The sequence below is a fragment of the Callorhinus ursinus genome, unplaced genomic scaffold (genome assembly GCF_003265705.2).
Source record: "Callorhinus ursinus isolate GAN/ISIS: 27379988/994484 unplaced genomic scaffold, GSC_fseal_2.0 scaffold22, whole genome shotgun sequence".
Classification (NCBI taxonomy): domain Eukaryota; kingdom Metazoa; phylum Chordata; class Mammalia; order Carnivora; family Otariidae; genus Callorhinus; species Callorhinus ursinus.
Genome location: NW_027397084.1, coordinates 13,524,038 through 13,545,967, shown reverse-complemented (window position 1 = coordinate 13,545,967; position 21,930 = coordinate 13,524,038). Strand labels below are relative to the sequence as shown.

The window sequence follows — 21,930 nt, the reverse complement described above, 5'->3', positions numbered from 1 at the left end:
AGAGGGTTTTGAGTTCTTCAGTTGCATTCAGCGTATTGTCATACCTTAAAAAAACACTATGTCCCTTGTGGTGGTTAAAACATTGCTGTTTAATAAAGATGTGCTCTTTAGCCATGTATGCTCCAAGCTAATTGCTGTTGCAAGTGCAGTTTCAGGAAACAGTCCATGATAATGAAACAATTCGTGATAAGTTTAAGATTGGCCAGTTTTGTTTTTCGTTTCTGCAGTCTTAGGGCTAGAGGTGACAGCAAAGAAGAGTGAACTCTTAGTTACTCCACCTTCCCCTGCCATCTGTCATTCAGTGCCTGCTTGCAATTATGACCACTGAACTTTGACATGGTTTCTTGCTTGCCATCCCAGACTGAGCTTAAAGCCGAAGAGCTCCATAACCCCATGCTTCCTCTCTCAACCCTACACCTTTCCAGCTGCATGGATTCCAATGCTCAGAAGGTGTAGAAATGAGAATTCTTTTCCTTTGTGGTCAATTTTTGCTTATTACATTGCCCAGTTTCCTGGCAATGTGAAGCTTTTGTAGGTGGGATCATCTGGGTTCTTTTCTTGAGTGAGTTGGCACAGAAAGCCAATAAGATGACATATTGGCTATGGACCCTAAAGGGGCCAGGGGACATTTTTCTGTGTCCTAGAAACAGACTGGGTTCTGCATCCAAACCAACCACTTCACCAGTGCATATTGATGATTGCCACAGGGAAAGAGAGGGACAATATACATTGGTTAGCCCACATTCATGATTCCTGTTGAAAGGCAAGATGAAAACCACTCTGAAGTACAGGTCCTGCTGATTTTGATTGATTCTATCAGCTATCCATTGAAGAAATTGATGATAGTTACCCCCATGTAACATGGCTCAGAGATACGAGGAGATCATTCTAATTTTAACTGCAATATGATGTTTAGAAAGGCTGTTCCTATTTTTCCTGCATTAAACTAATGTCTTTCTGAATATGATGTATCCATAGTACTTGGTTTAGGACCAGAGGTTGCAGAGTCCAGACCTGAACCAGATCTGCTATTCCAGATTTGGGCAAAAGATAGAACAGAGTATTACACTGGGCTTACAGGTAGGTGTTCCCAGTGGAATATTGAGGGTTTAGGTCCCAGTGGGGGGCTCTGTCCTTCTGGAAGCTGTGTATAGGTGCTGGTTGTGCTGTGTGACACAGAAAATAAACAGCATACCTTTTTCTCCTGCCTCAGCATTCTGGGCACATGCCAGAAAGCCAAAACCACATTCCTCAAATTCAAGGTATGGAGTGTGGTGTCTTTATGACTGTGCTCAGTAGAAGTCTGTTAATACAAAGATACAATTTTATTTTTATTAAGATTTATTTTAGAGAGCTTGAGGAAGAGAGTGAGTGAGCACAAGTGGGAGGGGCAGAGGGAGAGAGATTCCTAAGATTCTGTGCTGAGCATGGAGCCGGACACGGGGCTCGATCTCATGACCCTGAGATCATGACCTGAACTGAAACCAATAGTCGGAGGCCTAACTGACTGAGCCACCCAGGTGCCCCAAAAGATACAAATTTTAAACTAATTCTAACAATGTGTAGTTACTCAACAAGTTTGCTTTTTAGATCCTGAGTATGTTACCTTCCCCACAGTTATACTTTAAAACTTAATCTTTTCAATTGTAATCATAATTAGACTGAATGTCATTGAGCTAAAAGGAAAAAATGACTTCATGTTGCCAATGATATAAACTTGATATTTGGATTGTAGCATTGTATCGATTTCTTACCATTTTAGCTTTCTGGGGTGAGAACTTTATTTAACAAAGTGTAATTGTTTGACTTTTCAAAAAAGCAAGTTTGATGTTCTAACAGTTAACCTGTCTTTCTTGCCTTGTATTTTCCATTTCAGGAAACATCCCAGTTATCTGGATTCCCTGAGTATGTTAAAATAGTGGAAGTTGGACCTAGGGATGGATTGCAGAATGAAAAGGTAGTTTGATATTAGTTTTACACAGTTTATTTCAAATGCTAAATCAAAGTATTTATTAAGATTCTGAAGACTTATATGGGTTTTATAGATTACATGATTATGTTTGTTCTCAATTGCTATTGAATTTATGCATCTTAAATACAATTTGCTTTTGTTAGGAAGTAATTTTCTATTTATACTTCAATAGACTCTATACAAATTACTTCTAAAATAATTTTTAATGCTTTCATAGGTTATAGTTCCTACAGATATAAAAATTGAATTTATCAATCAACTTTCCCAAACTGGCTTGTCTGTAATAGAAGTGACCAGCTTTGTGTCCTCCAGATGGGTACCACAGGTATGTAAATCCATAATTCCTTAACTGAATCTTTAATTCAACTTTTCCAAGATTTAGCAAATATGTGTGATATAAATTGTGATATTAACATGACATAATTACTAATTTGCTATATTTTTACAAAATGTTAGCCCATGCACTGAGACATGATTAAAGAAAAACCCCTGTCATGAAACATCTTCTGAAAAATTATTTGGAACTCTATCCTAAGCCTACCTGACTGTATGTTCCAATATAATGAGCAGATAAGGCACTTAAATAGCAATTTAGGAGCCTGCCATCCACTTACTATTTTACTGACCTTGTGAATAATCTGAATATTTTCAGGTGCTTTAGTTTTTTTCTCCGTCAGAATGGAGAGGGAGCAGGGGAGGGGCTGAGGGAGAGAGAATCTTAAGCAGGCTCCACGCTCAGCATGGGGCCAACACAGGGCTTGATCTCATGACCCTGAGATCATGATCTGAGCCAAAATCAAGAGTCGGTTTCTCAGTCAACTGACTCCTACTCTTTGCCTTTTTTTTTTTTTTTTTAGCACTTAGATTTGCTAGAGAAATTTATCTGCCTATCATACACAAGGCAAAGGGAGTTGTCTAGAATCTTCTCTTTTTTAAAAGATTTATTTATTTTAGAGAGAGGGAGAAAGAGAGAGCATGAGTGGGAGGGGCAGCGCCAGAGGGAGAGCAGACTCCACGCTGAGTATGGAGCCAGACTCGGGGCTTGATCTCAAGACCCTGAGATCATGACCTGAGCCAAAACCAAGAGTGGGATGCTTAACCGACTGCACCACCCAGGTGCCCCTAGAATCTTCTCTTAAAAGAGGATAGAGCTTTACCTAGAGTTGACAGGCAGGTGGCAGCAATCATCACTTCTGAGACTTGGCTCTGGTCTTTGAAACGTGATTAGTAACCATTAAGTCCCTTTTCCTTCGCTATCTAATACATGTTCTCATTCCTTGCATCCTTCTGTCTCTCCCGAGCACTTCATTGATTGCTTTCTCATCCCATTCCTTTGGTGCTGTTATTCTCAGTGATCCTCCTTCATTTACACTCCCATTTGCTCTTTTTTTCTGTCATCATTTCATTACAAGTTTAAAGTTCCCATAACATTCTGCCTTCAGTCATTTTCTCTGTGCTCTCTTCTTTGCCTATTCTTCCAACGTCAACAGTCACCTTAAAAGGCTGACACATCTGTATTTCTGTCCTGCCTTCTCTGATAAGCTTCAGCTAGATGTACCACCAGTGTACCTCAAGCTCAGGTGGGTCAAAATCACACTCCTTTCTGACCACCCTGCTTTATGTAAATAGCTCATCAGTTCTCTTTGGAGTCCTGGACTTCAGTACTCAAAGATCTCTCTTCCATATCTAGTCAGTTACTGACACAAAAATTATTTTTCCTCAGCATAGCCTATATACGTATCTTCTTTTCAGTCCTATTGGTAACATTAGTAATCCACACCCTTATTAGCCAATTATTGTGGTAGTCACTTAAGTGATATTCATAAGCACTATTTCTCCTTTCTTTTTAAATTTTGCCTATTTCTTCTAAAATTTCCCAGAAATAACAGCCTTCTAAGTTCTTTATGTTTTTTAAAGGTTTTATTTATTTGAGAGAGAGGGAGAGAGCACGGGCAAGTGGGAGGAGGGGCAAAGGTAAAGGGAGAAGCAGATTCCTTGCTGAGCACGGAGAGCCTGATATGGGTCTCAATCCCAGGACCTTGAGATCATGTCCTGAGCCAAAGTCAGACACTTAGCTGACTGAGCCACCCAGGTGCCCCTCTAAGTTCTTCAGAGATTGCCTTCTCCCCATTAAAAGAGTCTGGAAACTAGTCTGGTATTCCAGGTCCTTTGTACCTTAGCCCCTTCTTTCATTTCCAGCCTTAACTCTATTTCTCTACTTCATTTTGCTGAAGGTTGTGCCAAACCAAACTGCTTCTTGTTCCCTAATTACAAGTCCTGCCTCTGTATCTATATAGCACCTTATGTGTCCTTGCTTATGTAGATCTCAATTTCTACATTGCTCTGCAGTTACAATAGGATGATGTAAAAAGGCTTAAAACAGTGAAGCCTTTTAATTGCAAGACCTAGGAAGCAACGGAAGCTGCAATAGAATTAACAGTAATACACCACTTTTCACAGGGGCAGTTTTCAAATATCAGGGTTACTTTTATTTTTCCCGAAACAAAAATGTAACTTTCCTTCATCCCAGTTGTCACTGTTTATAATCATATATTTTTTGGTAAACATTTTTAAAATTACCTGTTTCCTAGACTATAAGAGTTATGGAAGGAGTGGCCGTGTTGGTCTTGTTCATCACTGTACCCCCTTGCTTAGTGCCTAGTAAGTAGGTGCTTAATAAGTAATTGTGAAATGAACAATGAAGCAATCAGCCTGAAACAATCATACTTTCAACTTTTTGGTACGGACAGCTGACTCTTTTGTTCATGTCTTTGGTCCTGTGTAATGAACGCTACAGATCTTTTCCTTAAGAAGGCACAGATAGCTTTATGAGACTAGACATACTTCCTTGACATTGCCATTTTGTAAAATGATTAGCCATTGTGATTTTATGAGCTGTCATTAATTTTAAAAGAATGTGACACCCTTTTACCATGTTTAAGTGTTCATGAAATTGCCTTTGTTTGATTCAGTTAGTGCTCATTTCACAGATTTGATTATTGTTGGAGAGAAACTGGAAAGGCAGGTATAACTTGAGGGTAATGTCAGGAAGCTGGAGAGGTCTTGGTCATATTAACTGATGATCAATCAAACTTGTATTTCAGATAATATATTTTACTGGGTCCTCTTCAAGACATTATTTTCCCATGGTTTTATAAAGCTGCCTACAAAATATTCTTCTTTACTAAAATGATGCCCATTGTCATAATCTATTATTACACAACATTGGGAAATCTTCGAGAGATTATTCTTGAAACTAATCTAGGACACATCCGGTGACATTTAGAAAGAAGAGGCTAGAACCCTAACTGGAGGGCCATACATCTTGTTTAGCTAGTTCAAAGATCAGATGGTCAAAGCAAAAGGGAAGGCAGTCCCTCTGTATGCAGTAATAGGAAAATGCTTTCTGATCTCACATTAAGTAGATATGTGATGGGACCATAAAAAAAGATGATTTATTCTGGGCTTGGTCTGGAGGTGAATTCAGGACTTAAACAATTGAGATTTAATGAACGCTTCCTAGGCTCAAAGTGTTATTGAATAAATGATGGAATTCCCCTTGTAGCTCTTGGGGACAGCTGTGGTGAGGAGGAAATATTTCTGGTACTTGTTTCTGTCTACATTCTGCTCTGAGCTTGAGTCCCTGACTTTGTTTGAGCCTGGGAAGTCCCAGCAGTGCTGCCTAGAGCATGGGAGTGTTCAGGGCAATAAGGCCCATGAATGGATCCCTGCATGTGAATGCCCAGAGACCAGAGCACCTGGTTGGTGACCAGTGCTCAGTAGTGTTACCTGAGGGAATGCCTGACTAGCAGATGGACTGACTGGACTTCACACAAGTTACCTTCCTTCTTTAAAAAACCTTTTTCTTAAAGATTAAAGTGTGTTTAGTTTAAATATTGGATCAGGTAGGCCCAATTTGAATAATCGAAGATACTTGTCCTTCAAATACTAAAGATACGTTACATATTTCACTTTTAATTTTCATGCGGTTACAGGCATTCCAAACCAAAAAAAAAAAGTGTTTTAAATAAATCACAAATCCAGGGGCACCTGGGTGACTCAGTTAAACATCTGCCTTTGGCTCAGATCATCATCCCGGGGTCTTGGGACCAAGCTCTCTCCCTCTCCCGCTCCCCCTGCTTGTGCACACACTAGCACTCTCCCTCTCTCTCTGTCAAATAATTAAATCTTAGAACTGAAAATCACAAATCTGTTAGAAAAAGGGGGGGAGAGTATGATTTAGGCAGTGTGCCTAAATCAAAGATAGCAGATTGATTCTTCCAAAGTTATACCAGTCACTTACTACAAAATATATCAAGGGCTTTTCAAAGGGCAATATTGAGAATATCCCATTTTTGCAGTTTGATTTTTCCATAGCTTTTTTTATTTTTAATTTATTTGAGACAGAATGAGGGGGGGGAGAGAGAGAGAGCACATGAGACGGGGGAGGGTCAGAGGGAGAAGCAGACTCTCTGCCGAGCAGGGAGCCTGATGCAGGACTTGATCCAGGGACTCCTGGATCGTGACCTGAACTGAAGGCAGTTGCTTAACCAACTGAGCCACCCAGGCGCCCTGATTTTTCCATAGTTGTGTTTGGGTTTTAGATTTCACTGAGCTTGCCTGAGCAGAGCAGGTTTTATTGTTGTGGTTGGAGGTCATCTCATCATGTAATTCTGCTGATTTCGTTGTCTTTATGCTAACAACAACAACAAAAAACATTAAATTAGCAGAACTAATTCATAATGTTAATTTTTCTTTTGAAATTTTATATCCTAATCACTCATTTTTGAAGAAAATGTCATGACATCAGACTCCTCTAACTTAAAGCAAGGTCTGAGATGTGACAGAACAATTTTAGTCCAAAAGCTTACGTGTAATTGTCTGAAGTAATTTCCACTTCTAGAGACAACAAATGTGTCTCTAAATCGGTCTTCCATGAGTTCTCTGCATTTTCTTCTATTTCTTTCCCTTAAACGTAGGTCATGGGAATAGTCCTTTAGTTTATGTTTAGATTGCTGCTTGTTCGCTTATTCCTTTTTTAGCATTTTAAAGCATTTTTACATTTGCCTCCCACTGTTTTGTTTGGCAGCAGCTTTCTAAAGCAGCTAGAAGAAAAGTTCCACAGTAGCAGGGTGCCATATAAAACAGGATCCCACACCTATAATCGAAATGGTCAGAGATGATAAAATACCTGCCATTAAAAAAAAAAAAAATGTTCTTTACAACTTATCTGGAAAAAAGGTTTTCCTAAGTGTGACATATAAGAACATTTGAAATGAATCCAGATAGCCCCTTACTTCCTATGGAATGAACAATAACAGCAGAAAGAAAACATGTTTATAAAAAAAGATAGGCTTACTGCTATTTTGGAATGTGGCTCTTAGTCGTAAGCTATTTAGTTAGTTAGTTAGTTAGTTAGTTAGTTAGTTAGTTAGTTAATCACCATACATTACATCATTAGTTTTTGAGGAGTAAGCTATTTTTTTTTAAGAATTTTTTTATTTATTCATTTGAGACAGAGATAGAGCAGGAGCAGTGGGGAGAAGCAGAGGAAGAGGGAGAAGCAGATTCCCTGCTGAGCAGGGAGCCCAACGTGGGGCTTGATCCGAGGACCTAGAGATCATGACCTGAGCCAAAGGCAGGCACTTAACCATCTGAGCCACCCAGGCACCCTGAGGAGTAAGCTATTTAAATCATTATAAATACAATAATTTCCAAAAGTGAACAAGGCTTTTACATTCGTAGTATTTAGCAACTTGGTTTTAAATACTTTGATTCACATGAGTGATTAAAGTGAACATTATTTACAGAAAAGTAAGACTACAGGGGTGCCTGGGTGGCTCAGTGGGTTAAGTGTCTGCCTTTGGCTCAGGTCATGATCCCAGGGTTCTGGGATTGAGCCGCATGTCAGGCTCCCTGCTCACAGGGGAGTCTCTGCTTCTCTCTCTCTCCCTCTGCCCCTCCCCCTGCTCATGCTCCCCCCCCCGCTGATTCTTGCTCTCAAATAAAATCTTAAAAAGAAAAAGAAAAAGATAACATGCATATAACACTGTTACATAGGTCATATGCAAAATCTCAGCAAATGCTCCCTCTTAATTTTTAAGTCGTGATGTAGAAATAGATTTTCTCTGTAAAAGTAGAAAGAAATACACTTAAAAGACTAACAATTACTTACAAATCATTGAACAATTAAAAATATGGCCAAAGAACAATGTGAGCAAGGAATGGGTGAACTTTTCCCTGCCCTCCTTTTGTGTGATAGAATTCTTTATTAGTAGTGAAAACAGTTACTGGATTGAAGTTTCAGATTTAGATTTACATTGATGAGATGTGGGAGGTGGTAGCTTCTGCTTTTGAGTATCCCCCTGCTTCTCTTTCTGGCTCTGCTCTTGTTGAAAGGATGGGTGTGTGGAGAAGAAGCAAGGAAAGGGGTGATTTAGCATAGATGTTGAGTGTGTTAGTGTGTGCATGTGTGTAAGTGTGTGTGTGTGTGAGAGAGAGAGAGAGGGTTGTTGAGAGAGCATGTGCATACACAGCCCCCACATTATTCTGCTTATGAGGCACAGTTAACTGACAGGGTAATCATCATCTGGGAAGTGTTCCAGTGCAAGTCTCATTCATTACACCGCAGATGAGTTGGCCCCTGCCATCTCCCCAAAGAGGATGCAGAAGAGATTTACCAAGACCACAGCCCATTTCATGACTACAGGAGTCCTTTTACCCAGCTAGTTCAGGGAGGAGCTGAAGGAGGAGCAGAATTTAGCCCTGATTCTCTTCACCAGATGTTGCCTTAGTGTACTCAGTTCTCTGTTTAAGACACTATTCTGCTACACACTAAGATTGTCTTCCATTTAATTGCTGTCCTACTCCATGGCTTTAGGTCTTCCACATACCTTTTCTATAGCAGAGATGTGTCTGTGTAATTATCTCAGTCAGCATTAGGTACCAACCAGTTCAGAGCGCCAGACTAGTCATTGGTGAGGTCTCCATTTCCTTTTTATTATCTCCTGAATTGCCAGTCCAGGTGCGCACACCGGTGCTGCTTCCTTATAAAATAGGCTTATATTAAAGAAGCTTTTCATTTTTGTTTTGAGAGAGAAAGAGAGTGTGGACACACATATGGGGGTGAGGGAGTTACAGAAAGAGAGAGAATCCTAAGCAGGCTCCGCCCTTAGCCCGAAGCCTCTCACAGGGCTCATTCCCACAACCCTGAGACCCCAACCCCAGCTGAAATCAAGAGTCCCCCACCTAACCTACTGTGCCACCCAAGTGCCCCAAAAGAAGTTTAAGCGTCTATTTTTTTTTTAGCAATAGTTTCTAACTGTAGTAGTGTTTTTTCCCCTCCAACTTGAGCATGTTGAATTTCTTACATGTCAAAAAAATTTGCTCAATATTCAATATTTAATCTCAGAGAAAAATAGACACAAAGTTCTTTAGTAAATGAGCTCTGATAGTTATTCAAAGTAGATGGGGATAAAATTGTGCTATGAAAGCTATATCCACATAGAAAAATTACATTAGCTCTTCAAGAAAATAAAAAACAAGCGTATAATATTTTCTACCTCCTTTTTTCCCAGCATTTAATGGCATAAAGCACAGCCTCTTTAGATTGCTTCAGTATGTCCAGTGTTGTTCCACTGATTGTGTAACATGTGGCAAATATTCTATGTGTGCGTGTACATGTGTATTCATTCGCATATATGAAATTGCCCCATGCCCCAAAAGCTAGTAAAATGAATGCTGGTCCTTTTTGATTATCTGCATAACAAATAATCCCCAAATTCCATCTCCTGAGACAGTAACAACCATTGTTTTTGCTTATGGTTTCTATCAAGAATTTTGACATGGCTCAGTTGGGCACCTCTGGCTAGAGGTTTTCCACAGATGGTGGTCAGAGCTGCACCAGCAGGGACTGGGAGGCCGGGGCAGCTGGGAGCTGGCTGGACACCTCCTTCTCCGTGTGTTCATAGAACTGCTCTTTGTGGTCTCTCTGTATAGGCTAGTTTGGATTTCTTTACATCATGGCAGCCTAAGACATCTAAAATGGTGGTTTAGAATTGCAAAGGTGAGTGCTCCAAGAGACAGGCAAAAATGGTGTGCCTTTTATAACCAAGTCTTATAAATTTTGTAGCATTACTTTTCTATGGCACTCTCAGTTAAGACTGATGAATTTTGTATTGAATTCAGCTTACAGTATGTAGTAAGAAATGCATTTCTTAGTAACCCCAAAACAGTTGTACTTTTCTCCAAGCCCTCAGGTCGCAGGTTTCCTGAGCTTTCGTGATATTATTATATCTACTGTTTAGATATAATAACCTATTCATTTTCTAATGGTATGGTAAAAAATCTGGGACCTGACTCTTACTCATTTATGATGTGATTTGGCAAAGTATTTTTTTAATCTATGGCTTAGATCCTTTCCATTTATTCATTTGCCCATTCATTGCCTTTATTGCATCTATTAACAACCGCATCAAGTTCTTCGTTGAGCTCAAATTGAATAATGTGTATTTGCTAACAATAACCATAATATTGACACAATAAAGCAATTGTAAAATTAAAATGGATAATGGGAATTAGATCACTAAAAACAATGAAAACTTAGAGGTTTTCAAATCAAATGAATATCGGTAAATTAGTTATAATAAGGTAGAACCTGATAAACTGAACACACTAAGCAATTTGCCATATGTCACTCTGTCCAACCTTTTAAAGTTCTGTGTTCTGTACTGTTGACAAAATAGAGATCTCCGGATCCATATGATGGCCAAATCATTGTATTTGATCATACAACTTTCCCACTGACGGCATTGCTTGTCACAGTAGTAAGACCATTTTACTATAGCCGTTACTGATAGTCTCCCTCAAACGACCCAGGCTTACCCTCTTCTTGTCAGTGTGACTATCCGCTGTGGGCAGGGGTAGCTTATAGAAAGAAGTATAAGTAGCGAAGGGAAACTCCATTTAGTCAGTGTAGAAGGAGTACAATTAGATACAGTATTTTAAAAATGACTTCTTCCATGCATGGAAAATAACAATGTTGACAGTGTTATTATCAAACACAAAGGCATGATATATGAGAGGCAACACAGTTGAATGGAAAGAAAATTATGTACTGGGCGCTTTGAGACTTCTTGCCCCTACTTCAGAGTGATGTTAGGAACATGATTGTTTTGACACGGGAAGACCAGGAGGGTGGTCACGAAGGCATTGACCTGAACAAAGAATAACTAATGTGTATTTGTTTTATCTTAGGAAACTGGGAAATGTTATTGAATAAAATGACTGGTTTCTCCGTCTGAAACATTGGTCTTCCGGTCTATAACCCACACATCCATTGGGTAGATTAGGTTTATTTTATAATTTAAAAATGAATATTTGTAGACCTTCATGGATTATGATTAAAATGTCCTGCCTGCATTTGCATAAGAGTAGAGGTCATATGTTACTTGATTTGGTCACTCTTGGAAACGTGCATGCTATCCAATACCGGGCAGTACAAAAGTCCTTAGAACACAAAGGTAATGTTGAATAAAGAAGAACAGGAAATTATACACCAGACCAAATTAGTTTTAAGGCTTCTGGACTTAAGAAGTTTTTTAAGTGTGGTGTCAGATCATTTTAGTAGTGTAGCCAAAACAGGGTATTGGGTGGAGGGAGAAAACTAGATGTTCAATTTTCCAGAGATTTCCTGTGTTTATTATTATAAGACTGTGATTTATTAAAACTGTCTTACTTCTTCAAGCAGACCAAGATTTCCTGTGTGCTACTGAGGCTAAGATATATGGGGTTTGTGCAGAGCCTGTGAATGAGACAAGGTTATAGTACTCAGGCTACAATGCTATTCATAGCTGGGTAGAGCATTTTCACCCAGAATTGTCAGGAAGAGCCCTAGTCTCATTTTTTCTCATTACTGAAATTACGAATGTATTACGTTTAAGAGGAGTTACTGCTCAAATTGAGTTATAGTGTCTGAAACCACATTATTTACATTTTTATAGTAATCGATCGCATGTGTTGAAGAAATTGTGCATTCTGTACCCATCTTTCCTCCTACACTCCTGCATATGGAAAGTAATACCGTCAGTTACGTCTCATCTAGCTAGTAGAGATGGTAGGCAAATGCCTTCTGACATTGGTTGTTTATTTTGAACTTATGTGAATGTTGTCCTGGGTGATGGTGGAGGTGTTGGGGCAAACAAAAACAAAAACAAAATCCTTCAAAAATATTTTTAAAAATGATTCCGCAGACTACACTAGCAAGCAGGGGAAAATGAGGGTTATAAGTCCGTGAGTTTAAGTCTATTTCCTGGCAGAATTTACAATGGTTTATTAAAACAGAGAATTTATGAACATAGATTGACTCAGATATTATGGATATACCAAGAATAAGACATTCCAGACTGATCTCATTACTTTCTTGATAGTTTTTTTTTTCCCCCTGAAGTGGGAAGGAAAAAGAATACAGTAAGACACCATGAATGTGTATTTCATGAAGATCCTTAACTATCTTGACATTGTTAAGAGCATAGTAAGACATTTCACCAAGGTTGGTAATTTCCGAACTTTCATTTATTTTTTAATCCATGGAATTTTTTTCCATTGTTAGGACCTCAATATGTGCTACAGACAGGAAAACTACGTTGAAATGTTTGTATAGATTCCCTCCCAAGAGGGACCCTAGCAATGTAGTCACCTGGTCATATATTTCAGTGAAAGTTACAAAAGTTAGATATTTTTGTATTTTTCTTAAAGAAGCTTCCTCTCCCTATTTCAGTCATTTTAGATCCACATAATCTGTATTTGCCTCTTAATAAAAATAAAATGAATCTCCTTTATTGAAGTGGGAGCCTCAAATGCACTGATTGGTCTTCCCTTGAGCAGAAGCCAGCAAAAGCCTTTGTGATTGAATCTGCTGTGATTCTGTCTTGTTGATGGCTAACATCTCCTGAGAAGTTTTGGGACTAAAGATACCTGTGTCTTACAGCAGAACAGAATCAGAATCTGTACAGATGGGTCCAAGAAATCTGTATATTTTAAAGTACCTCAAGTAGTTCTGATGATGAATCTAGTTTGGGAGGCACTGGTTTAGATAAACCATGTGTCCCCACCAAAATTGTTTAGCTTGAGGGTGGGATCTTTCTAGGAGCTTTTCCCTTGATCTTGTGACACCTGAAATCTTTAGCAATGACTAAGATAAAAGATAAAGACAAGATATAGGGGTTATATTTATCAAGGAGGTATTAGAGAATGTGCTTTACAGTCAGGTAGACTTGGGTCCCATCCCAGCTCCCAGTCACTAGCTGGGTAATCTTCCTCATCCTTAATATCTCGTTATCTTTTACAAAAATTGTTGCTCTCATTGGGTTGTTAAAAACACTTAAATAGATAATGCAAACAAGGAATTCAACACACATGTCTAACATACAGACTGGCATAAAGTAAATGTTTGTTTTTATCATTATCACCATCATTGCTAACAGTAAAATCTTAGAAGAATTAGTAGAGAAAAGAATCATGGTTCAAGATGGGTTGAATTCAAAATAGAATAAATAACAAGGAAGAGAAATTTCAGTTCATTCATTTATTAAATGCCTTTTATGCAAAGTCTTCAAGGAGCTAATAATTTAGTCAGGGAGAGAAACATATAAAACAACAAATCATACAAAATGTGATGAGAGCAATGTTATACACACATAGCTATGGAGATAACAGAGACATGTGACTCAAGCTGATTGTTGAGAATATCTTAGGAGTTTTTGAGCTGAATATTGGATGAAATAAATGAACTCGAAAAAAATGATTTTCAGGCAGTTAGTACATGCAGAGGATCAGAGAGGCAAAGCAGCTTGACATTTTGCTATGGCTAGAGGAAATTTGGGAGCACTTCAAGAACTAGATGAACTATTAAGGAAAAATAGGATTCTGGAGTTCTCAAAACTTTCAAGGGCTTAGTTGCAAACTATTCTGAAATACTGGGGAGAGGGGCACAGGGTTCTAGCCAAGGAATGAGTAACTGTGATATAATGCTGTCCTCAGCTATTGTGGTCATGGGGGTCTGATCTAAGGTGACACCAGTTTTCTGGAGTCAAATAGTTGGGGGTGGTGTGACTTAACCACACTCTGGACAGTGGTGATGCTCATAGAAAGCAAAAGAAAAATCTTATTCCATTGGGTCTGTGTGAGTTGAAGGAGAAACTTACTCTAAAATTTTGATTCTTCACTCCAGGCTGGAGGTTCAGACTCCTGTAGACTCTTCATATAAATCAACCAAGGAACTTCTCCAACATGCACATTTACAGTTTATGCTCTCAGAAATTTTGATCCATTGGGGCTGCCATGAAATATAGAAATAGGCATTTTATAAACCATCCCAGTTAATTCTGACCCAGGCAGTCTTCAGACATTGGTGTTTGAGAAGCAATTCTCAAAGTACACTGGACCTTGCAGTAGGTGCTACAGACCATGCGCATATTCCTGCTGGTGGGAATAGGTTTTCTAGGAGATTTCCAGGCATGGTTCTCAGTAAGTCTGTGTCTACATAGAGCATAGCTAACAAGAGGAAGGGTCTTAATTCTTTCAGTTGGATGTAATTAAAATAAAATTTTGGGTCCCACAGGATCATGGGTTGGCAATGACTTGCATATATACATTCAGAAGGTCAAAATAATTAAAGTCCTTCCAGTTTTCACTTGTGCGTCATATGGAAGATTAAAAGGGACCTAATTTGTATCCTACTATGGGAGTTTGAAAATTCACTTTCCTTACCTCTCCAAATGTCCTATCCCCCCACATATGTTTTAGAGTCTCTTGTTCTCTCAGTGAGTCTTTTTCTTTATGCTTTTTAGGTTCTGTATGTCTCTGTTTAGTCCCCTGATTCCATATCACAGTGGGTGCCTGGCTTGCATCAACAAAGATAAAGTATATGGGTCAGGGTAAGGGAGGCATCCATGCTGACAATGACAAAGATTCCTTTGAATGATGGTGGGGTCAATGTTCTGACCCAACTTTTACTCTGTTTAGGATCTTCTTTCATTTCCATGAAACTTATTAATGTTAATCATGCTACCCAAAGAGCACATCCTATTATAGTCTATTCCCCTTCTTCTCCTCTTAGTAACTTTACTTCCTATTTGATGCTTCTGAAATACTGTCAAGTTTTAACCTCGCTGCCTCTGTCAAGGTCCCTTATCACAAACATTTGAACTAGGAAATATGTAGTTTTCCAATGAACAAACATTAGGTATGTATGGCTCAATTGCCTTCCTCTTCAAGGATTGTGTTTTTGGTAAGGTGCAAAGTATGATCTGGAACCTGAGGTCATTTAGTTTTGAGAGTAGTTGGCCAGCACGTGGGTCTCATAACTCTAAATGGAGTAATTGTTGTGCTGTTGCTAACTGGTAGTATCTGGACCATTCAGGGCTATCTCATTCTGAGATCTGGGAATCACTAGGGGACACAGGCTAACCACTTGTAGAGAAGTTCTGAATTTGAAGGTATCAATTGGAGGACCTTCATTAAGAATAAAGAGTGTGTAATGTCAAGTATAAAATTAGGTAGTAAAATTAACAGTTAATTTTGAATGAGCACAAAACCTCATGAAATTATAGTTTTAAAAGTTATCAAGTATCAAAGTTACCTTGAAATTAAGGAAAAGTATTTTAAAAATTAACTGTCTGAGGTTACATCATAATACCTTTTTTTTAATGGGAAGGAAACTTAACATGAGATCTACCCTCTTAAATTTTTAGGGTACCATACAGTATTGCTAAATATAGGTCGTATATTGTAGAACACATTCAGAAGTTAACCATCTTGCATAACTAAAACTTTACCCATTGGATAACAACTCCCCATTTCCCCTTTTCCCTCAGCCCCTCACAATCACCATTGTACTCTCTGCTTCTATGTGTTTGACTATATTATAGATACCTCATATAGGTGGAATTATGCAGTATTTATCATTCTACAATTGGCTTATTTCATTTAGCGTAATGTACTCAAGGTTCATCTGTGTTGCATTTGGCAGAATTTACTTTTTTTGATATTTTGTTGTCAGTTTATACCACATTTTCTTTTTTATTACTTTTTTAAAAACCAGTTTATTGTGTTATAACTTATATACCATACAATTCATGTAGGTAAAATGAACTACTCAATGGCTTATAATATGTTCATAGCATGTATAATCATTACCGTGATCAATTTAAGAACACTTTTGTCATGCAAAAAGAACTCTCCACCCCTTAGCGACTATCATTCTCCAATTGCCTTGTCTCCCCAGTCCTAGAAAACCACTAATCTACTTTTTGTCTCTATAACTGTACCACATTTTCTTATCCATTCATTCATCCATGGAGATTTAGATTATTTCCACATCTTGGATATTGGGAATGATGCTGCTCTGACTTGGGAATGCAGGTATCTGTTCAAGATTTTGATTTTAATTCTTATGGATAAATATCTAGAAGTAGGATTGCTGGAACATACAGTATTTCTATTTTTAATGTTTTTTGTGGCACTTTCACACTGTTTTCCATAGTGGGTGCACCATTTTACATTTTCATGGACAGTGTACAAGAGTTCCATTTTCTCCACACACTTCCTTGCCAACACTTGTTATCTTCTGTGTTTTTTATACTAGCCATGCTAACATGTGTAAAGTAATTATCTTATTGTGGTTTTGATTTGTGTTTCCTGATGACTAGCAATATTGAGCATGTGTATATCTGTTGGCCATTTGTATGTCTTCTTTGGAAATATGTCTATTCAAATTCTTTGCCCATTTTTTAATTGGGTTCTTATTTTTCCTATGAGGGTGGCAGCATGCCTTCTATATTTTGGATATTAACCTCTTAACTGATATGTGGTTTGCAAATATTTTCTCTCAATTTGTAGGTTGCCTTTCCACTCTCCTGTTTTCTTTGCTGTGCAGAAGCTTTTTAGTTGTGTGTAGTCCTGCTTGTCTGTTTTTGCTTTTGTTGGTTATCTTTTTGGTGTCATATATGAAAAGTCATTGCCAAGATTAGTGCTGTAAAGCTTTTTTTTTATTATTATTTCCTAAGAGTTTTATGGTTCCAGTTCTTAAATTTTAGTCCACTTTGGGTTCATTCTTATGTATGGTATAAGATCAGGATCCAATTTCATTCTTTTACATGTTGGTATCTAGTTTTTCCAGCACCATTCATTGAAGAGATTGTGTTTTCCCCATTGTGTATTTTTGTCATCCTTGTCAAAGATCAATTGAACGTATATGCATCAGTTTATTTCTGGGCTCTCTATTCTTTTCCATTGGTTTATATGTCTGTCTTCCATGTTGTTTTAGTTACTGTAGCTTTGAAATATATTTTGAAATCAGGAAGTGTAATAAAGCCAGCTTTATTCTTCTTTCTCAAGATTAATTTGGCTATTTGGGTTTCTTTGTGGTTTCATATAAATGTTAGGATTTTTTTTTATTTTGGTAAAAAAATGGCATTGAGATTTTGATAGAGATTGCATCTTTAATTTATAGATCACTTTGTGTAGTGTGGACATTTTCACAGCACTAAATCTTGGAATCCATGAACATGGGATGTCTTTGTTTGTTTCTGGCTTCTTTAATTTCTTTCATCAATGTTTTATAGTTTTCATGTATAGTTCTTCCACCTCCTTGGTTAACTTAGTTCCTAAGTACTTTACTCTTTTTGATATTATTGTATATGAGATTGTCTTCTTAATTTCCTCTTTGGATGGTTTGTTAGTGAATAGAAATGAAACTGATTTTTAAATGATTTTTTTTAATTCAGTTTAGTTAAAATATAGTGTATTAGTTTCAGGGGTAGAATTTAGTGATCCATCAGTTGCACATAACACCCAGTGCTCATGACATCAAGTGCCCTCCTTAATGCCCATCAGCCAATTACCCCATCCCCCAACCAATCTCCCCTCCAGCAACCCTCAGTTTGTTTCCTGTAGTTAAGAGTCTCTTATGGTTTACCTCCATCTCCATTTTTATCTTATTTTTCCTTCCCTTCCTCTATGTTCATTTTTTTTCTTAAATTACACATAGGAGTGAAATCATATGGTATTTGTCTTCCTCTCACTTATTTTGCTTAGCATAATACCCTCTAGTTCCATCCACGTTGTGGCAAATGGCAAGATTTCATTCTTTTTGATGGCTGAGTAATATTCCGTGTGTGTGTGTGTGTGTGTGTGTGTGTGTGTGTGTGTGTGTGTGTACGTGTACACACCACATCTTTTTAAAGATTTTATTTTTATTTATTCATGAGAGAGAGAGAGAGGTAGAGGGAGAAGCAGGCTCCCAAGGAGCAGGGAGCCCAATGTGGGACTCGATCCCAGGACCCAGGGATCATGACCTGAGCCGAAGGCAGACACTTAACCGACTGAGCCACCCAGGTGCCCCACACCACATCTTTTTTATCCATTCATCTGTCAGTGGACATCTGGGCTCTTGCCATAGTTTGGCTATTTTGGACATTGCTCCTACAAACATTGGGGTGAATGTGCCCCTTTGAATCACTGTTTGTATCCTTTGGATAAATACCTAGTAGTGCAGTTGCTGGGTTGTAGGGTATTTCTATTTTTAACTTCTTGAGGAACCTCCATATTGTTTTCCAGAGTGGCTGTACCAGTTTGCATTCCCACCAACAGTGTAAGAGGGTTCCCCTTTCTCCACATCCTCACCAACATCTGCTGTTTCCTAACCTGTTAATTTTAGCTGTTCTGACTGGTGTGAGGTGGTATCTCATTGTGGTTTTGATTTGGATTTCCCTGATGCTGAGTGATGTTGAGCATTTTTTCATATGTCTGTTGGCCATTTGTATGTCTTCTTTTGGAGAAATGACTGTTCATGTTTTCTCCCCATTTCTTGACCTGATTATTTCTTTTTGTGGGTGTTGAGTTTGATAAGTTCTTTATAGATTTTGGATACTAGCCCTTTATCTGAAAAGTCATTTGCAAATATCTTCTTCCATTCTGCAGGTTGCCTTTTATTGTTGTTGACTCTCTCCTTTGCTGTGCAAAAACTTTTTATCCTGATAAAGTCCCAATAGTTCATTTTTGCTTTTGTTTCCATTGCCTTTGGAGATGTGGCTAGCAAGAAGTTGCTGTGGCCAAGGTCAAAGAGGTTGCTGCCTGTGTTCTCCTCTAGGATTTTGATGGATTTGTGTTTCACATTTAGGTCTTTCATCCATTTTGAGTTTATTTTTGTGTATGGTGTAAGAAAGTGGTCCAGTTTCATTCTTCTGCATGTGACTGTCCAATTTTCCTAATACTATTTGTTGAAGAGATTGTCATTTTTCCATCGGATAGTCTTTCCTGTTTTGTTGAAGATTAATTGACCATAGAGTTGAGGGTCCATTTCTGGATTGTCTATTCTGTTTCATTGATCTATGTCTCTGTTCTCGTGCAACTGAATTTTGTATTCTGATTTTGTATCCTGTAGCTTTACTGAATTTTTAAATTCTAAGAGGTTTTTGTTTTTGTTTATGTGGAGTCTTAGAGTTTTCTACATTTAAGGTCATGTTATCCGTGGAGCGCCTAGGTGGTTCAGTCAGTTAAGCATCTGACTTGATTTTGGCTTAGGTCATGGTCTCAGGGTCATGAGATCAAGCCCCATGTTGGTCTTTGCACTCAACTCAGAGTCCCCTTGAGATTTTCTCTCTACCTCTTTCTCTGTCCCCCCCCCCTGCTCACTTGCATGCTCTCTTTCTCTCAAATCCATAAATAAAATCTTATAAAAAAAAAGATGTCATCTGTGAACAGATAATTTTACTTCTAATTTTCCTTTGCATGCCTTTATTTTTCTTGCCTAATTGCTTTGGCTAGGACTTCTAATTCTGTGTTGAATAGAAATGGAAAGAGTGGGTATCCTGTTTTATTCTTGATCTCAGAGGAAAAGTTCCTCACTGTTGAGTACAATGATAGCTGTGGGCTTCATATATGGTCCTTCTTATGTCGAAGTAATTTTATTCTATTTCTAAAGTTTTATTTGAGAGTTTTTATCATGAAACAGTATTGAATTTTGTTAAATGCTTTTTGATGAAGCATTTTTTTGGTCAAATTTTGACATATATTGAGACGATCATGTGGCTTTTATCCTTGATTCTGTCATTGTAATGTATCACATTAATTGTGCATGTTAAATCTTTCTTGCATCCCAGGGGTAAATCCCACTTGGTCATGGTGTATGATCCTTTACACATCCTATTTGGTTGGCTAGTATTTTGCAGAGGATTGTTTCCTCTGTGTTCATTAGGAATATTGCCCTGTAGTTTTATTCTCTTGTTATATCTTGTCTGGTTCTGGTATCAAGGTATCAAGACCAGCTTCCACTGCATGTTCTTATAAAATGAGTTTGGAAGTATTCCCTCCTCTTGAATTTTTTGTAAGAATTGGAAGAAGGATTGGAATTAAGATTTCTTTAAATGTTTTATAGAACTCATCTAGTCCTATGCTTTTCTTTGTTCAGTTTTACTGATTCAGTCTCATTGCTAGTTGTAGTCCAGTTGTGATTTTCCATTTCTTCACTTTTTTCTTTATTTTTTGACTGCATATTCTTAGTTTGCCTCTTTCTCATAATAGCACTGTATAATATTTTCTATGGAGAAGCTGGAAAGATGATTCAGTCTTTTCTCTTGTGGTGTTAAGGTTTTGTTTTTTGTTTTTGTTTTTGGTAGGTTAGCAGAGTGTATTTCGGTTTAATAATACATTTTTGGTAATGTTTTGTTACATTGTATCTAATACTTTGTGATGTATAACCTTATAAACAGATAAACTATTTCCAAAGAATTACTATAGTTTTGTGCCCTTCATAGTGGAGAATTTTGATATATTCTATACTGTGATTTTTGTAAAAGATAAAAACAAAAATTTGAATGATGTACTTAATTTTATATACTGCATATTGTATTTATTTATAAGAAAGAACTTCCATTTAATTTGACATTGATGAAAACTGATTCATTCATTTACAGTTTTACACATGTAATGTTTAGCAGAATTTTCTATAGGCTAGCTTCTGGTTCTATACATTTTGAAACCTGTTTCTCCTCAAATATTTACATATTTCTGGTGCCAGATATTGTAGGACATGGTGAATATAGACTTTTTGCTTAACTCTAGAATAACAATTTTAATAGGTATAACTGAGTACTGTATGTTATATAATGTATTTTATGCATTTTAAATATATGAGAATATTTATACCAATATTCTGGAAGAGCACAACAATCATGGGCTCATCCTAGTGGCAAAGTTTGTGCCTGAATTCATACATACAGAAATATAATATAGCAATGTAAAAGACCCAAATGGTATTCCAATCTTTATATGCATTACTTGAAGCCCATTACAGGAGACTCAGCATAATGATTAAAGAAACATTTTGTATAATTGCCCTTTTGTCTTCTCTTCTCATATTTGTTTTCTGCTCCAGAGCAGTAAAAGCATCTTGCCATCAAGACATATCTCTCACCTCCCATCCTATTTTCCTCCAACTTTATTGCTATTTTATTTAGATTTTCTGTCTATCTTTTCCTCTTTTTCCTGGCACTTCTCAGTTTCCCTCTTAATATACCGTGAGAAGAAATCAGGTGCAGCAGTCTTGTTAGAATGAGAGGGAGGGGGTGCCTGAGTGGCTCAGTCTTCAAGCATCTGCCTTCAGCTGGGGTCATGATCCTGGGGTCCTGGGATTGAGCCCCGCATCAGGCTCCCTGCTCCACGGGAAGCCTGCTTCTCCCTCTCCCACTCCCCCCTGCTTGTGTTCTTTCTCTCTGTCAAATAAATAAATAAAATCTTAAAAACAAAAAAAAAGAATGAGCGGGAGGAAAAATTTGAGTTCTTTAGTAGGTGATTGGAGTCAAGGAAAGGACAATGGGTAATGCTTGCCCAGTGATGATGCTTGACTTGGTCATATTGGCTGTATCAGGGCAGAGAAAAAAGGAGTAAAAGTAGAGTTC

General features: G+C 37.8%; 1 protein-coding gene across 2 annotated transcripts in view; it reads left to right on the top strand.

Moving 5' to 3' along the window:
- HMGCLL1 (3-hydroxy-3-methylglutaryl-CoA lyase like 1) overlaps positions 1 to 21,930 on the top strand; it is a 155,841-nt gene that overhangs the window by 46,664 nt on the left and 87,247 nt on the right. For both annotated transcript variants that reach the window (XM_073905259.1, XM_073905260.1), the window contains exons 2-3: positions 1,877 to 1,957; positions 2,190 to 2,297. In XM_073905259.1, coding sequence (XP_073761360.1) covers positions 1,877 to 1,957; positions 2,190 to 2,297 — 189 coding nt within the window. The remainder of the gene's footprint in view (positions 1 to 1,876; positions 1,958 to 2,189; positions 2,298 to 21,930) is intronic.